Source organism: Talpa europaea, assembly GCF_964194135.1.
Source record: "Talpa europaea genome assembly, chromosome: 3".
Taxonomy (NCBI): Eukaryota; Metazoa; Chordata; class Mammalia; order Eulipotyphla; family Talpidae; genus Talpa; species Talpa europaea.
Window position 1 is genome coordinate 105,736,831 of NC_140069.1, and position 18,660 is coordinate 105,755,490.

The 18,660-nt window shown below is 38.5% G+C and overlaps 1 protein-coding gene across 1 annotated transcript in view; it reads right to left on the minus strand.

Annotated features, from left to right (window-relative positions):
• Positions 1-219: 219 nt before the first annotated feature.
• DPY19L1 (dpy-19 like C-mannosyltransferase 1) overlaps positions 220-18,660 on the minus strand; it is a gene marked incomplete at both ends in the record, with an annotated part of 81,304 nt that continues 62,863 nt past the window's right edge. The window contains 6 exon segments of the mRNA XM_084230773.1: positions 220-376; positions 5,593-5,718; positions 6,867-6,966; positions 8,325-8,499; positions 9,727-9,846; positions 10,921-10,945. Coding sequence (XP_084086899.1) covers positions 220-376; positions 5,593-5,718; positions 6,867-6,966; positions 8,325-8,499; positions 9,727-9,846; positions 10,921-10,945 — 703 coding nt within the window.

The following is an 18,660-nucleotide window of genomic DNA, read 5'->3' on the forward strand; positions in this document are numbered from 1 at the left end:
TTTGCATAGCAAATTTTAAGGGCACATCGAAATAGTAACCGATTGATGAAAAAGCATAAGGACTTTTACGGCCAACATGACATTCCATTGACAAAATGACACGTTTTCTATTTGAAAACAGTTACCTATACAAGATTTTGGGATTTGAATTAAAAACAATGCATAACTTAGTAGCAAAACATTAAAACCATTACTGATGTTGTTCTTCACAGGCAGCAGTCATTCTTCTATAACTTCTAAGACTTTGTAAACACTGTTCTGGAATACAGTGGTGAAGTGAGGCTTGGATTCCTTCACCAAGAGGTTACATAAGGGAGGCTTCCCAGCATTAGCAGGATCTTCTACATCCCAAATTTCAGGCATACTGCAACCAGGCCTAGAAAAATTAATGTGCAGGTAAAAATGAATGTATTCTATAATGGCAGATAGGGAACACACTTTTGTATTCCCACCTTTATTTCACTTTTTACTAATTCTTTTTAAAAGCGTATCATAGTTATTTATATTTGTGTAAAGCTGTCATAAATCTTCAGAAAAAGATAAATGCAGCAAAGGTTACTGGAAAGAAACAAATGTACTAAATATGTGAATTCAGGTGGTGGTTTAAGAGCTCTTGGTTAAATCTTGCCTGAGCTACTGTAGGGGCAGGAAGGACACGGTGCAGGTTTTCTGATCCAGCAGACCGGGTAAAGGAGGAGTCAGAGTCCTCAGTGGCTTTTGCAGGTCTTTTATTTAGATTTACCCGGCATAGGGCAGGCAGGGGTGCTGGGGGGCTGGCAGTCCTCCCAGCCCCCAGCAAATCCTCACTCTAACTGGGCTCTCTGGCGTTCTCTCTGCTTCTCTTCTTCCTCGGCTTCTCTGCCCTCCTGCTTCTGTTTGTTCTTGGCTTCTTCTCGGCTTCTGCTGGCGTCCCCGTGACGCCGCCCTTAAAAACCCCAGTCTTGGCCCAGATGAATCCCATCTACCTATGCCCACACCCTATTCCAGGTGCCCGCCATCAGGCATGCATTCAGGACCGCAAGGATCCACCATCTATCCTGATGGCGGGAGGGCAGAAAAGCCTGACATTTTTCCTTACCCTACAGCTACTTATTGAAGATATGGTCCTGGACACTTTAGTCAGCCTCAGCCTCCACTCTAGTGAAAGGAGAAACACTGCGACAGCTGTGCTGCAGCGACTGCGAGAACGCACCCAGCACGTGTGCCACACACAGGAAGGGGTATTATATTGATTTTAAAGACAGTAACTGGTTTCAGTCTATACAGGGGGGGAGGAGGGAGTAGGATCAAAACAAGGGGGGTAGAAATTGTATGGGGACTATAACCAAGATGAAAATGCATACATTGTGCAAAAATGAAAAATGATGAAAAAATATATAAAATAAAATTGCTCAAAAAATATAAATAAAATATACCTTTTCATCACTGTAAAAAAAAAAAAAAAAGGTAGTAACTGGCAAACACACCGAGCGTCAGACAACTTAAAGAAAATCTCAGGTAGTGTCTGAAAGGTCTGGCGGGAACCAGAGTCACTAGGACAAAAAAGCATCTGGTAAGAGCCTAGGGGTGAGAATGAGGAAGCCCTCTGAGGGGTGAGAATGAGGGCCTGCCACCTATACCATCAGAAAAACAACTGTTCCTCCATAAACCAGTTCCCCCACCTGCAAGCCTGGTTTCCCTCTCCCCATCCTATAAAAATCTGCCTTCCCCTGACAATAGGCAAGACTTCATCGACCCCCACCTTGGGTCTGAGAAGCTCGCTGCGGGGGGGTGGGGGGGTGGGGAGGGGGGGACACGCAATAAAGCCCCCTTTCCTCGTCTTTTCCCTGTCGTCCTCGTCTTTTCCTGCCGAACATTTCAGTCAGTGTTAAACTCATATTAACTAAACGCACAATTAAATCTTAAAAGCATTACCTTTATATAAAGAATGGCATAGGTGAAATCAGTATTTTATGATACTTGCCCAAATAAACTCAAGAAAATTCTAGCATTTATTTTAAGTATAGTTTTGTAGATACAACTATTCACCATTTCCATATGATTTTTGAGAAATTTAAAAATAGGAAAAATTATAGAGAAGTGAAAACTGTGATTTGTCATAGTTGTTTCATTTTTTATGGGAAAAAATTTAAATTCTGCCATACCCTGATGGTAGGACCACTCCCTTGCTCTCCACTATATGAAGCAAGGACCACAGCAGGAATGCACCTGCTTCTCCTTACGAACTTCTTCTGGTGACGGTAAGCCATCATTCTAAAAGTGTTAAGATACAGACTTATGCAAGTCACTGTCACCTCCACTGCTATTTCTCAGAGGTGACATCTGTAAACATTCTAGCACATAAGGCACTGAAACTTTTTTTACCCATGTTCACAGAGATCATGCTGGCAGAGGAATGGACATATTAAAATGCATGGATTTTTATTTTTATACAAAAATGAAATTACTGTAAAAATAGATAAAATAAACATATATAAACTGCACCAAAAAAATGAAAGTTAAAAAAAACGAAATTACTTAATACAATGTGGCCATTTTTTCCATCTTAGTCCACAAAGATATACTTTATTCTTTTTTAATAGTGTCTATTATATGTATGTACTATTTAACTACTGCATTATGGATGGATATCTTAATTGTTCCCCATTTGCTACTATAATACAATGCTGTTAGAAATATTTTTTTGTGCCTTTACCTTTTGGCAAGGTAAACTTCCCAAAGTAGCACAAGCAGTGTATCTAAGAAAAACATAATTTTTACTTTGCTGCTGTCAAATTATCTCCCAAAAGGTTTTCCCAATGATTGTGCCCATGAAGAGTGTTTGGTGCACATTTGTTGCACACCCTTATGACACTAGATTCTACCAACATACATGTGGGGATAGGACAAGGCTTGGGTTTTCTACCATTTAATTTTCTCATACATGTCAAGGTCAAACTATTGCAATGCTACAGGCCAATAGGAGGAGAGAATGAAGCACACAGGAATAGAAAAGTACTCATCTCTGGGCTGCAAGTGCTTTTTGGAAAAAGACAGCAAACAGCTGTCTTTGTAAGCTCTAAGTATAACATTCTTTAGTCCTTATCTGTTTCCTGAAGTTTCCCAGGACAGCCAGCTACAACTTTAAATAGCATTAGTGAAAATCTAAAAAGTTTCCTTCTGAATTGTTTTATTTTAATTTTATGTCAACTCTATTATTGGAATTAATGAGAAAGAAAGCAGAGAACTGAGAATAAAAGAGCAGTTAATTAAAAACTCATCTACAACTTGCATTTGAGTGTATTTTAGTGCTTGTATTTGAACACGGGGTGTCAAGTATTTAAGGAACAATCAAACCACACAATTAAGCCAGATGTAATTGAGCTCACATAAACATAGTGCTGACCAATATGTCAGGCACAGGGAAAGCAGTAGAGAAATATTCGTCCCTCTCTCCCTTTTTTCTATTTGTGCTCCCCACTGCTTCCTGTGCTGACAGATTTTCCTGTTCCTGCAACCTGTAGGTGTCTCAGGCTGGCACAGCTGCATTGAAAGTGAAAGCCACGCTGATAAAGAAGATGCCAATTGGAGGAGAAGCATCTGACAAGAAACTCTGTTCTTCTTATAGCAAATGTCAGCACTAAGTATTGGGCTTTCTTCCCTTTCCTCTCCTAGTTGAGTTTCCCCATTTGGTTCCCTGACAGATCAGGAAGCAGTTTGTGCTGTGTCAAGGTTTAAGCACAGGACGCCTGTCTAAGGTTTCTCGACAATTATACTCTATTTAGTTTCAATCTTACAGTAGATGGAGAGTGTTGTTTTATCACTGAGTGGGGGGCACAGATGAGAGAAAGTCACTTTCTTAGCCTCCTCCCTCTCCACTTCTGCTGGAACAAACACAGCAAGGAAGGTCAAGGTGCAGATGGGGAATCCAGCACACAACACACGTTACCCCCAATTCTAAGTGCCTGTACGTGAGCTCTAAAATGGAGATGACTGGAAGGTTTATTGCTATGCTTCCTAAATGTGTCCTTTCATCCCTTCTTGTGTAGAAAAAAAATCATACTCAATCCATCAAAACATGAAACTTTTAACTACAGTTATACAAAGCCAAGGAGTGTGACCAACATGTTAGAACACAAAACATACTGGTCTCCGTAATTTTCATGTTTCTAAAACACCATCCAAGGGGGCTAGGACAATGTGAAGAATCTTGAATGAAGGTTAATTGTTACAGTTTGGGGGTAAAGGGTCATGAAAGATGATTTTTCTGTTTGAGTACAGGTGTTTCAGGCTGGCACAACAGAACTGGAGAGTGATGCCTAAGGCAATAAAGAAGATCCAGTGCTGGTTGAAAGCTGTCAGGAAGCTGAGCTCTTCCTATCACAAAGGTCAGCACACCATTCATTTCTCACAATGTCCTCATAAAGCTTGTATGAGAGATGCTTAGGACTTTTTTTATTTAGTTTATATAACAAATTAACTAAAGTTGAGCATATGAATTTCATATGTATTAAAGTCCTTATGTTCATAAATTATAATCAAGAGAATAACATTTTCTAATTAAAGTCAGTTGGCAGAGAGCATAGGAAATCATTCCATAATCAATAATCATCTCAAATTCCCTGTGGGTAATGCTGTATGGATACTATATCACAGTACAATTTTCACTCCAAAATTGTTTTAACACCTTTATGTATCACTGAAAATCATGGTGAATGAATATGATAAAGCCACAGATACAGCAATCTCTTGGAGGCCTCTGTTAAAGAGCAGTGAGGCTCTGAAAATTAACAGCATCCTATGAAAGATCCTTGATTTCTGATGACACGGCTCTGTCTGGGCTCCTCACGGAGTGAATCCTTTGGTATTTCAATAGGAAGCCACTGTCATCCACTGTCCAGTCACCTGGGTGCACACGTCTACATGGTCAACTTGACAATTTACATTTGCTTTCAAGACCCTACCTATTCTTGTAGCTATACTCTGCCTACTGAACTCTGTGGAGATGTTTTCTTAAACTATAAACTCAAGAGAATGTGGGTCACGTTAAAGTTAAATTACTTTCCCATTCAAATAAGATATGAAGCAGCAAGAAAGAAGTTTCCCTCTAATTTGATGCTGAAAGGAGGTCCCAAATACACAGGATATGGTGTGGTACAGAATATCTTAGAATATTTCAGCATCTTAGAAATGAGGTATGGATGGAGGAGGTCCTAATTCTCAGCTGTCAACTGACTTCATTATGACTCTCTCCTCTGTTTTTTCATTTCAGGTCCTGCAAGTCTTTTTAAAGAAAATATACCCAACTTTAAATTAGAGTTTTTAAAATATTACAGGTAAATATGAACCATCTGAAATATTATCTGCATCAATATAGTACCTTTTAGGTAGCATGAACATACAGATCATTATAAAAAAAACAACAACAAATATTCATAATAAGCAGAACAGAAAAAAAGATTCAATTTAGATAATTATCTAAAACATTTTTCCACATACATTTTACTGAATGTTACATGCATCTTACAATAGGACTATTAAAGCACTGGCATGAGACTGAATTAACTTCTCATGTTTTATGAATATAAAATATTAACTGTGTGGAATACTCACTTGGATCTTCTTATACACCATGACTCTTCTAGAATGTAATAATTCACTTGCAACTTTATTAATTCTTGCTTCACTTCTTCAGCTGCTTTTCGACTATACATTGAGTATACTATTTTTGTTCGGGCTCTTTAAAGAAAAACAATTGGCAGATTTTGATGATTAAAGGATGTGATCAACCTATTTGGAAGAAAGCACTGAATGGGACTAAAAGAAAGACAACAGAGAAGAATCCAGTCATGAGAACATTCTTCACAAAAGCTCCTGTGTGGGGGCATCAGGGAAATCAAAGGAAAAAGGCAGAAGTAGCCAAGAGTCCTGGAAGGAGAGGTTTGGCTTAATGCAACCCTCCATTCCAAACTTGGTCTCTTTATCTGCTTGTTTTTGCTTTAAATTCTTCATCACTCTACCACAAACAAGAGTAAGACACCCTGTATGCAGATGGGTATTACACAAGCACAGCTACAGGTCGGCTTTAAAGTCACAGAATTCCCAACTTTGACCCCAACAATAATTAATATTAAATGGCTCTCCATTTCATTCCTACATTAAGGGAAAAAAACAAAAACCAAAAAACCTAAACTATTCAACACAATTGCTCTGGAAAATTAGCTTGCTGACATTAATTTTTTTTAATGAAAAACATTCTGATGTATAAAATACATGCCCTACTGTTACACAAAAGAATATAGTAATAGGATTCATCCAGTATATTAGAACATGAATAGTTTGACCAATCCTAGAAGTTGGATGAAAATTAGATCTAGTCCCTTCACTAAGAGAACATAAGACTGTGCCATGAAAAAGTCAAAAACAAAAAAACATGGTCATTCTAAGGGACTATTTGGGTGAAAACCAGAATCAAACCCTTTTTGAATGGACTCCATTTCAACTGAGTCCTCAGAATTCAAGGAAAACAGCCTCTAAGAAAACTCTAATAACAACCACAGACCAATGAGCCTTCAGGAGCGTGTCAGGCCCCCCACCACTCATAACACACCTGGGTGTTTTGGCATCAGGTTAACCTGTAGAAAATTGATATGGGATGACTTCTTTATGCTGCCTGGTAGAGAAGAAAACTCAAAAGTCTTATTTTTCCTACCCTACAGAGTCTTAGCAATTTTGCATCTAACTTAGTAGTCTTATTTCAACATACTCCTCTTTCCTAACTCTATAGCATATTCTTTTAAAAACACTCCTTACAATGTTACTGATTCTCTCATTCACTACCTATTTGTATGAGAAAGTTCTTTTCAATATGACAATTGAGTACTAACCTCAAACCTGCATCTTCATAATGTGGATGATTCACGATGGGTCGAAGTGCGGAGAGTTTCACACTTGCCATTGTGGGCATGGCGCCCGCAAACACTGCATCTGCAAAGCAAGAGACACAGTCACCCGTGTTATGCAAGGTCTCCTTTTAGTCATCTCAAACACTTTCCAGGTGAAAAAAACCTGAGCCCAGAGAGTTTCATGACTTTAAAAGTCAATGGCAGAACCTGTGTGAAGCAACAACCAGAAATGGGTTAACAATTTGCCCTAGAAGACAGAGCATCTGTCATCTCACGTTGAAGATTTTTGGATGTTGGTATTTTTAATATCCTAAAAATCTTTCTTAATTGTAGGAAAAGATGTACCAAATTGACTGGGAAAGTTTCACAGCACAAGGAATTTTATTTTATTTTAAAAGATTTATTTATTTATGCATACAAGAACTGGGCTACAGGCCAGAGGTGTGGGGTGGGTGAGAGGATTCACTAGAGACAGAGCAGGGAACAGAACAGGCGGATTGACTGAAGTACACTGCTGAGGGGAGCAGCAGGTGAGTCAGGAGAGGTCTGCTATGCCATGTGGATTGCTCCCTGGCCAGCCAGGGATCGAGTTTGTGCTACAGTGGCTGCGGACAGCTTCATAGGCTGTGTCTTAACCTTTTGCACCACCAGGGAGGCCCAGCACAAGGAATTTTAGAGGATAACTTATTATTTGTTCATTCAATGATAGCACCTATGATAACACATTCTCCCCCACTTTTTAAAAAAAGATTTATTTATTTATGTGTACAAGAACTGAGGTACAGGCCAGAGGTGCAGGGGGTAAGAGGACTCACCAGTGACAGAGCAGGGAGCAGAACAGGTGGATTGAATGAAATACACTGCTAAGGGGAGCAGCGGGCAAGACAGGAGAGGTCTGCAGCTCCATGTGGGTCATCTCCTTGGTTGGGGATCGAACTCATGCTGCAGTAGTTGTGGATAGCTTCATAGTGCTGATGCTTAATCCCCTGCATCACCAGGGGGCCTCCGTGGTGACACAAAGGGTTGAGTCTCAGCACTATGAAGCTATTGGCAGCCACTGCAAAACCTCCCTTTCTACAAATGAATAACTATCACATTTTATGAATTCATTTCAAAAAGGGATGTGAAGGACTAATATTAAAAATTCATTAAGGAAATAAGCATAAAAAAATAAATGTGGCATATAAAACTCTGGGTAAAAATTGAAAAAAATGGAATTTATGGAAAACAACAAAGTAAATTACTAAAAAAATGTATAACATTTTCTTTGTAAATAATTTAAGTAAGATTGACATCTCTCTTTTTATCACAATAACTGAGAAGTAGCCCTGCTTAGAAAGAGCAAGAACAATAGAAGTAACTTGAGTTTAAGATTTTGCAGTAGTGCATATAATTGAAAGGGAAACATCAGCTAAATTATATGACTTTTTTTTTTTTTACCTGGTTTAGTACTATATTTGATCCATTCTATAAGTTCTTCTTGTGGCAAATTGCTGAACTCCCCTACAATATTCCACTGGGTTTGTAGATTTGCTGAACCTTGTATTGACATGGCTGCTAAAACAGCAAAAACAACTGCACCAGGATGTACTTTGCAAAAGAGCCATCCAAATAGCTGAAACCAAATTAAGAACACACTGATCATTGTTAGTGCAAAGTAGCATGTATCCAGCAAAGAAAAGTTCTCCCATCCTCCCCAGCCCAGCTTTCCAAATGTGATAGCCTATTCCTCAGCCATTCAGGAACTATTTCTGAAACTGGGAGCTTCTGTCTCTGCTTAGCCAGCTTTGTAATAAAGTTGTTTCTTTGAAAAAACAAAACGGTTACCAGAGAAACAGTCCTCCAGATGAAGGATTAGTTATCCTATGATACACTGTCAGATAAAGGGTTAATTATTCAATGGAGAAATATCCAGAAACAAAGACTCTAGAGATCAAAAGAATTCCTCAAGAGTACAGGCCTCCCTGTGGCTGCAGAGGTCGGCCACCTGTGAAGTCAGACCACATCAGTCACACTTCAGGAGGGATTTTAAGATGAGAGACTTCCCACCAGACAGACCCCTTTCCTGTCCCCTCTTGGAGGAAACAGGAACAGCAGCTTCACTCCTGGGTCAGCATCAGGACAGTAGGGAGTCTCTAACATAATGTCAACATTCTGATTGGGAACCTTGAGGCCAGCTAAGGTTTTCCTTATTCAAATAGTCCACCTCAATAAAAATGCTTTGTCTCTATCATACTTTCAATATTATTTCTCTACAATATTATTTCTCTATTTCTATAGAGCTATACTTCAAGTTTCTTGAGGGCTTCAAGTATATACACTTAAGGTTTTTTTTAATTTTTTTTATGTACCAGTTTACCCTCTTTCCTATAGCAAAGAGTAGATACTTAGTAAATATGTGCTAAATTTAAAAGAAATACTGCACTTGCACTGTAGCTAGTTGATTCATGAAAAGGTGACACTATGGAGAAGTGTGAGTCCCTACACAGAGAGCAAGGAGGCAGTGCTTACAACTTAAAATCAATTGTTGGTATTCTTAGTGATATGAATGCCCAAACAAACAAAAATACTTCTCTCAAGATCTGTAGTCATCATTCATGAATTCAGCCTGCACTGAGAGTCTGTTGTATTCCAAGGACTATTTTAGAAGTTAGAAATAGAGAAAATGATCACTTTTGGGCCTGACACTTAATAAGAGCAGTACAAAACCATGAAGACCTTTAACTGCAATAATTCAAAGAACTTTGGGTAATTCAAATTTTAGGCTATTTCATAGCAAACGCAGGGGTAGAATGACCAGAGTAGCTACAAAGTCACCAAACACTACAAACCACCATCATACCTGTCTTGAGCAGATTAAGCAAGCCATAACACACATGTGTGGTGTCAAGAAGAGTTTCAGTCTCATAATTAAAATGCCAAGGGCCGTATATGCTAGCAGCTGCAATGCATGGTAGACCAGCTGAAAGAAAGATAACATCATTTTTACTCTTACTATTTGTGAAATTTCAGAATATACTGGTAAATTGTTGAGTATACAGAAAAGGGCATTTTTTTTCTTAGCAACATCATTTTGATATCTGAAATGTGTAAAACAAGTTTTCTAAGGCACGTGGTTCTGCAATTCTGCCCAGAGTCAAGTCAGCAAATGATGATGCCCAACTTCTGAATCTACCTTGGCACTAGCATCAGATCAAGGCAGGAAAGTGGTAAACAGAAACAGCTGCTGCTTTAAGACACCAGCACTCCCCCTTGGAACTGCTATCAAAACCAGGTTGAACATAATCCCTTCCAGTTCGATCCATGTGCTGGAAGGGATTATGTTAAGGGAAATAAGTCAGAAGGAAAAAGATAAACATCAGATGGTTTCACTTATATGTGGAATATAGAGACACTGAACGAAGAGTCAGGAAAAAGACAAAGCACTTGCAAGATGACCATAGATCAGAGGCATCCATCAGGGGAGGGTGAGAAGAGAGGTCAGATCAAGGGGAGAAAGAGCAAAAGGGACTGCAGTGCTAGATCACAGAGGCTATGGTGGTGGGAGAACTAGAGGGACTATACACCTAAAGGGAGAAATCACCTACTATCCAAAAATTAACAATGTGAGAAAACACGCAAAAACCAAGTTGAATCACCAGGCTCTGGGAGCAGCCAGTGACAGCTCTGAGGCCTCAGGCAGGGTGAGCAGAGAGGAAAGTGCTGCCCGCAGGTGACCACACAGACTCCAGAAATACGCAGCTATCACTGTGAGGGTGACCCACTCAGACAAAATGAGTTTCCTATTTGACTGTTTTAACAAATGAATGGTCACACATGTCAAATGCAATAATTTAAAGAACTTTCAGCAATTCTCTTCCAGCACATGGAAGGTCACAAATGAATGGTCACACGTTCTCATAAAAAATATATACAGGTATATTTGGAAGATGATTAGGGAGAACTGCTAATAAATACAGAAACTGAGACTAGAAAGAGAAGTCCAAATATATACAAACATAAAATAAGTAAAACTTTACTAATGTTAGGTTTTTACCTCTCCATGATCAAACTGGTGTTTTCTGAAATGGAAAAAATATATTAAAATTGAATCATTATTAAAGCAATTCCTTCAATTATTTGCATTTTTCTTGTATGAATGAGTTTTACAGCTTCTATAATATTCCCTAAGGACACACAGCTATAAATCAAAATAACTTGCAGTTAAAAACCAAAACCAGTGCGTGACAATCTTATAAAACAGCTCATTTTATTTGTTTGTTTGTTTGTTTATTTATTTGCACATGCTGCCTATCTGACTACATGTCATTTATGAAGGCTCATAGAAGGTACTCTGCAATCGATCAGCGACGTCAGAGGTGACACTCTGGCAAAGCATTGAGTGACAGGAACTCTGAAGTTTTCACAGTTCCACAGCTCTGCTTTCCATTCCCAGTGGGCCCCTCAGCTCCTTAGTTCCCCATAAACTATAGAAGCAAATTAGAAAGCCACAGAGAGATATTTTTTAGAAATAGCTCTGGAATATACAAATATCCCCAAAAATCCACCTTAGGCTTTGATAATTTCAATTTTTTGAAATAGGATAATGCTCAGAGGCCCACATATCCTCCCCACATCACATTCAGGTCCTATTCCCCAAACCCCAACTCCTGTCAATTCTCATCACAGCAGTGAGAGCAATCTTTTAAAAACTGAAAAACAGCCAAGCCAATCCCTATATTAAAACCCTCCAATGGGTTTCTTTTGCAATTAGAATAAACTGCCAATCCTTAGCATGCCACACTTACTCTTCTTAAGCTGGTGCCTCTTTTCATCCTTGAAACTCACTTCGACCACAGTGCTCCTGTCACACTACACCATTTGTACCCCATAAAGCCTCAGAAGTACGTTTGGTTCCCACATTCACTATCCCCTCCTTAATCACTACTATCCCATATCTCTCATTTTCTCATTGAAAACAAAAATTTCATTTACTAGTTTGCTAGGTTATTCTCTGTCTCTGCTTACAAACATGAACTAACAATTTAAGAGTGTAGGGTACAAATCCACCCATCCATCCACCCACCCACCCACTCAATTTCATTGAGTATTATGTCCCTGGAGACACGGCAGTGAACAAAATGAAAAGAAACCTTTGCTCTCACAGAGCTTACATGTAAGTCAAAGGAGACAAAAAACAACCAAAACAAACAAACAAACAAAAACATACTACATTGTGGAAAATACTGTGGAGAAAAAGAAACAGGCTAAAAGATGAGGGACACTGGGTGACTGAGAGTTAGAGGCTGAGGTCATGCAGGGAAGAACATTTCAGGAGGAGAGGACGTACAAAGTCCCATGATAGGAAGGTCCCAGTGGGTCAAAAATAAAGACGGTCTGACTAGAAAAGAGTGAGCACAGGGGAGAATGGAGGTACCGGTGAGATGAAGAAGATCTAGGAGGAGCACAGTGGTAGGAAAGTACTTTCACAGGTTCAGTTTTGTATTCACAAAATTTGAGACTCTCAGTAGACAGCCAAGTGAGATGACAGAGAGTCGCATGTATAGATCTGAACTACAAGGGAGAAGTCTGGGACAGAGATGGGAAGGTGTCAATAGGTGACACATACCTTCTCTGTCTTAATCACTGGCAGATTCCAAGACTTAGCATAAGCCCTGGCACATAGAGCTCAATTCTTTTTTGAATCAATAATGATTCAATGAACTCCTAACCCAGGCAGTGTACAATCAGTTTGAGAATATGGTTTCAAAACTAGTGATATATTAAAATCTCAGTAAATAGATGGAGCTAAAGCAGGAAATATATGGAGCTAAAGCAAGTAAAATTTATCAATTCGCCATTTATTTTGTACCCACAATAGTAATATGCTTAATACCACTCATTAACGGTGGTCATACAACTATTTATTATTCCAGCCGAGGTAAGTGAGTTATAAAGCTACCAAGTGGCAAGGCCAACTGTATTTTGATTGATTTCAGGGTCAGCAGATATTCAACTACATCATTCTGCCTCCACCCTACTTCATTCCCTGGGTCAGTGAGTAACGGGAATACTGGTACTCACATCTTGATAATTAAAATGTTATCTTCACCCCCTCCCTTTTATGTTGGCATGTGACTTTGGTGCTTACACTAAATGTCAAGGTGCCATCCTATTTCTGATAAAACTCTGATCCTACTTGAACAGAAAACCCCATGAAGCTCAGTGGTTTTTATATATATAAATTATATTATATAATATTAATATAATTAATATATTATATAATACAATTATACTAATATTATATGGTATAATTTTATATATAATTATTTATAATTATATTTATAATTTTATATATAATTTTATATATATATATAATAAAATTACTTCCACAGTTGAGTCATTCTTAAAAGGAAAGCTTTGTTCCTGTGAAAAGTTCCACCTTTGTGTTCCAGAGCTACATACTACAACTGTGACTTGTCACTCCTTCCCAAGCTCTTCAGAAACAACGTCATCTCAAATGAAGCGAAATCTTAGCAGCATATACCAAAAGCTTTTTCCTTTTCCCCCTATCCTTAAAGGCTTCAGGTATAAGCAAGGGCAGCTACCCAAAATTGTTTTTAAGTATGAACAAGGAATACATGCAATAATTGTTCACTGGTTGGTAGAAATCTGGACATATAAGGCCATGCATATTCAATTTATAAAAGAAAATATAGACACATAAATCCAACAGTCTCTACTTATAAAAATCCCCCAAAACAACAAAGTAGAATGAAAACTTCTACTTCATCCTCCAATTCCACAGTTGTTTTTTGTTTGTTCTTTATTACATTACTTCTTTATTGAAGTAATGTTGGTCTGCAAACTGTAGATGATTCAGAAGTACAATTTCACATTTCTTCAGATGTATGTTACCACACACATCCACCACCAAATCTCTCACAATTCACATCCGCTGGGCTCTCCCTTATTTGCTCCCGACTCCACACTCACCCTCTGATGACCTCATTCTACAGTCAGATTTGTAGGGTTTAATTTGTTTTTCTATATTCCACATTTGAATGAAATTTGTCTTCTCTTTCTCACTTATTTTACCTAGCATAATCCCCTCCAGTTCCATCCACGTTGTCCCAAATGACAAGAGCTCATTTTTTTTTTTAAATATAGCGGAGTAATATTTTGTTGTGCACATAGACTTTCCTTTCTCCATTGTATACTCCTGGCTCCTTTGTTGTAGATTAACTGTCCATATAAGTGAAGGTTTTTTCTGGGCTCTCAGTTCTATATACTATCAGTCTTTGTATCTAGTTTTATTCCAGTGTCATAGTGTTTTGATCACTTGTAGTGTAGCTGAAGTCTGGAACTGTGATACATGCATTTTTTTTGGTTAGGATTTCTTTGGACATTTGAGGCTTTTGTGCTTCTATATACATTTCTGTAATGTTTGCTCTATTTCTTTGAACAATGCCACTGAAATTTTGATACGGATTGCACTGAATCTATGTATTGCTTGGGTTAAGATGGCCATTTTAACAATGTTAATTGTTCCAATCTATGAGCAGGGAGTTATCTTTTTATTACTTTGTATCTTCTATTTCTTTTAACAGTGTTTTATAGTTTTCCTTGTATATATTGTCTTTCACCTCCTTTGTTAGTTTTAGTCCCAGGATTTTTTTTTTATGTTATAGTAAATAGGGTTTTTTTGTTGATATTTTTTCTCTTTTAGTTCATTGTTTCCATGTAGGAAAACAACTAATTTTTAAATATTGATTTTAGAGTTTTATACTCAGATGATTATAAAATACAACTATAAACATCTTTAGGCCAATCAATTAGATAACTGAGATGAAATGGACAAATTCTTAGGAGCATGCAACTTTTCAAGATTGAATCAGCAAGAAAAAGAAAACCTGAATAGACTAATTACAAGCAAGGATAATGAAACAGTAATTAAAAATCTCTCAAAGAACAAAAGCTCAGGACCATATGGTTCCACTAGTGAGTTCCACCAACTCTTTAAAGATGAACTAGAGAGGGGCAGAGCAACATGGCGGTGAGGAGACGCTGCGAGTAAGATCTCCCATTTAAAAAAGTTAATAGGGAGGAAAAGCGGCAGGTCCCAGTGAGAACTGGGACAGGGAAGATAAACGGACGACTCCAGCAAACTACCCGAAGAAGAAAGTGGCCATAAAAGAGGACTAGAAGGGAGGAAAGCACAGAACCCTGCTCCCCTCCCCCACCCACAGAGTCGGCACTCTCCGGCCAGCAGAGAGGAGGAAAACAACAAACTAAAATGACCAACAAGAACAAACTACGCAGCAAGCAGGACCGGGAGTGGAAAGGAACTATTACAGCCACCACACCCCGTGAACGGGAGCTGTGGAGAACCCTGCAGGATTCGCCCCGGTGGTGAGCGAACTGCTCCGGGCGCCATTAGAGAAGAACAAAGAGACTCTGGAGACACAGCCCCGGGCAGGCCAGTAAGCTTGAAAACAGACAGTAGGGAGTAGAAGAACCACACGCAACCTAACAACTCCTCAGGAAAAAAATCACACCACAAAAAGAAAACCACCCTCCAGATTACAACGACAGTAACTTGGAAGAACTTCTGAGACTTCCAGAAAGAGAATTTAAAATTGCTGTGATTAAAAAACTGACAGAAGTCATAAAGGAAAACAATGATATGAGAAAAATAATCAACAATCAGAAGAATGAAACTGAGTCCATAAAGAGGGAAGCAAAAGTACACAGAAGATCAAAGAATTAATGGAGGAACTAAAGAACTCTGGGAAAAGCAATGAAAGCAGAATAGATGAAATGGAAGAACGAATAAGTACTCTTGAAGACACAGAAATAAAAAGAACCAAAACAGAAAAGGAAAGAGAAGTACAAAGGAAAAAGAACGAAGAAAGACTTCGGGAACTATCTGACTCCATGAGGAAAGGAAATATAAGAGTTATAGGAATTCCAGAAGGAGAGGAGAGAGATGTAGGAACAGAGAAAATATTCCAGGAGATAACTGAAGAGAACTTCCCAAATGTGAAGAAGGAGCTGAAAATTGATATACAAGAAGCAAGAAGAACACCAAACTTCCACGACGAAAGGAAAAACACAGCAAGACACATAATAGTAAAGTTCCCAAGAATCCAGGACAAGGAAAAAATAATGAAGCTGGCAAGAGGGAAGAAACAGATAACATTCAAAGGAAAACCAATCAGGCTGACATCGGACTTCTCTGAAGAAACACTACGGGCAAGGAGAGAGTGGAGGGACATAGTCAACAGACTCCAAGAAAACAGATGCCAACCAAGAATACTCTATCCTGCAAAGCTCTCCTTCCTCTATGAAGAAAGAATAAGGACCTTCCCAGACAAACAGAAACTCTGGAATTTCATTAAGACTAAACCCCCACTCCAAAAAATATTACAAGGAATCCTAAAGCCAGAACCTCAGAGGGACGAATAACAACGAAAGAAGGCCAAAAAAAAAAAAAAAGTTATTAAAAGAATAAATAAGTAAAGGGCCTCCCCGGTGGCGCAGCGGTTGAGCACTGGGTTGCGAAGCTGCCCGCAGCCTCTGTGGCACCAGTTCGATCCCCGGCTGCTCCCCGGCCACTGGAGGAGGGTCCCACATGGCACGCAGACCTCTCCTGCCGCCCGCTGCTCCCCTCAGCAGTGTACTTCGGTCCTTCTGCCTGCTCTGCTCCCTGCTCTGGCTCTGGTGAATTCTCTCACCCTCCCATGCTTCTGACTGTACCCAGTGCATGTATAAGCAAAATAAACAAACAAACAAATAAATAAATAAAACATGCCTCTATTAAAAAAAAATCATTCTAAAAAAAAAAAAAGAATAAATAAGTAAAATCAAAGGAAAGACAAACACAATGGCAAATACAGATGCTAACATATCAATATTAACTCTAAATGTGAATGGACTAAACTCTTCAATAAAAAGACACAGAGTTGCAGCCTGGATTAAGAAACAAAACCCAACCTTTTGCTGTCTCCAGGAAACACATTTAGCTACAAAAGATAAAAATAGGCTCAAAGTTAAAGGATGGAAAACAATCCTACAAGCAAATGGACCAAAAAAGAAAGCAGGAACAGCTATACTTATATCAGATAAAACAGACTTCAAACTCAAAAATATAAAAAGAGACCCCAATGGTCATTACATTATGATCAAGGGGACAATACTTCAAGAAGAAATAACACTCATTAACATATACTCACCAAACGAAGGAGCACCAAAATATATCAGACAACTGTTGTCCTCTCTGAAAACAGACATCAGAGAAAACACATACGTAGTGGGAGACTTCAACACACCACTATCAACAATGGATAGATCAACAAGACAAAAAATAAGTAAAGAAACTAAAGCTCTAAATAAGGACCTAGAGCATTTGGGCTTAACAGACATCTATAGAACACTAAACCCCAAAAAAACGGAGTACACATTTTTCTCAAGTGCACACGGATCATTCTCCAGGATCGATCACATACTGGGGCACAAGACAAACATCAACAGATACACAAAAATTGAAATCATACCAACCATCTTTTCTGACCATGAAGGCATCAAACTAGAAATAAACCATAAAAGGAAGGCAAGGAACTTTCTTACCTCATGGAGATTAAAAACCACACTACTGGAAGACCACTGGACTAATGAGGAGATCAAAGAAGAAATTAAAAAATTCTTTGAATTGAATGACAAGGAGGACACCAATATCCTAAATGTATGGGATGCAGCAAAAGCAGTAATAAGAGGAAAATATATAGCAATAGAAGCTCATATCAAGAAACAAGAAAGAACTCAAAGAAACAACCTAATCTCGAAGCTCAAAGATCTAGAAAAAGAACAACACAAAAACCCCAAAACCAGTAGAAGAAAAGAAATAATAAAAACCAAAGCAGAAATAAATGAAATTGAAACTAAAAATACAATCCAAAAGATCAATGAAACCAAGAGCTGGTTCTTTGAAAAAATCAGTAAAATAGACAAACCCCTAGCCAGGCTCACAAAGGAAAAAAGGGAGAAAGCACAAATAAACAGGATCATCAATGAAAGAGGAGAAATCACAACGGACACAGCAGAAATCAAAAGAATAATCAGTAACTACTATGAACAGTTATATGGAAACAAGTTCAACAATCTAGAGGAGATGGACAAATTCCTACAACTCTACAATCACCCAAAGCTAGATAAAGAAGAAATAGAACACCTAAACAGACCAATTACAAGCAGCGAAATTGAAATGGTAATCAAAAACCTCCCCAAAAACAAAAGCCCAGGACCTGATGGATTTACAAATGAATTCTACCAAACATTCAGAGACGAATTAGTGCCTATCCTTCAAAGAACTGAGAAGGAAGGGACAATACCAAACATGTTCTATGAAGCCAACATTACACTAATACCAAAACCGAACAAGGACAACACAAAAAAGGAAAACTACAGGCCAATCTCCCTAATGAACACTGATGCAAAAAACCTCAATAAAGTTTTAGCTATCAGAATCCAACAATGTATCCATAAGATAATTCACCACGACCAAGTAGGATTCATTCCAGGGACACAAGGATGGTTTAACATCCGAAAATGAATCAACGTTATCCAACACATCAACAAAAAGAAATATAAAAACCATATGATAATATCAATAGATGCTGAGAAAGCTTTCGACAAAGTGCAACACCCATTCATGATAAAAGCCCTTGAAATTCTTGGGATACAAGGAACATACCTCAACATCATAAAGGCCATCTATGACAAGCCAACAGCCAGTATC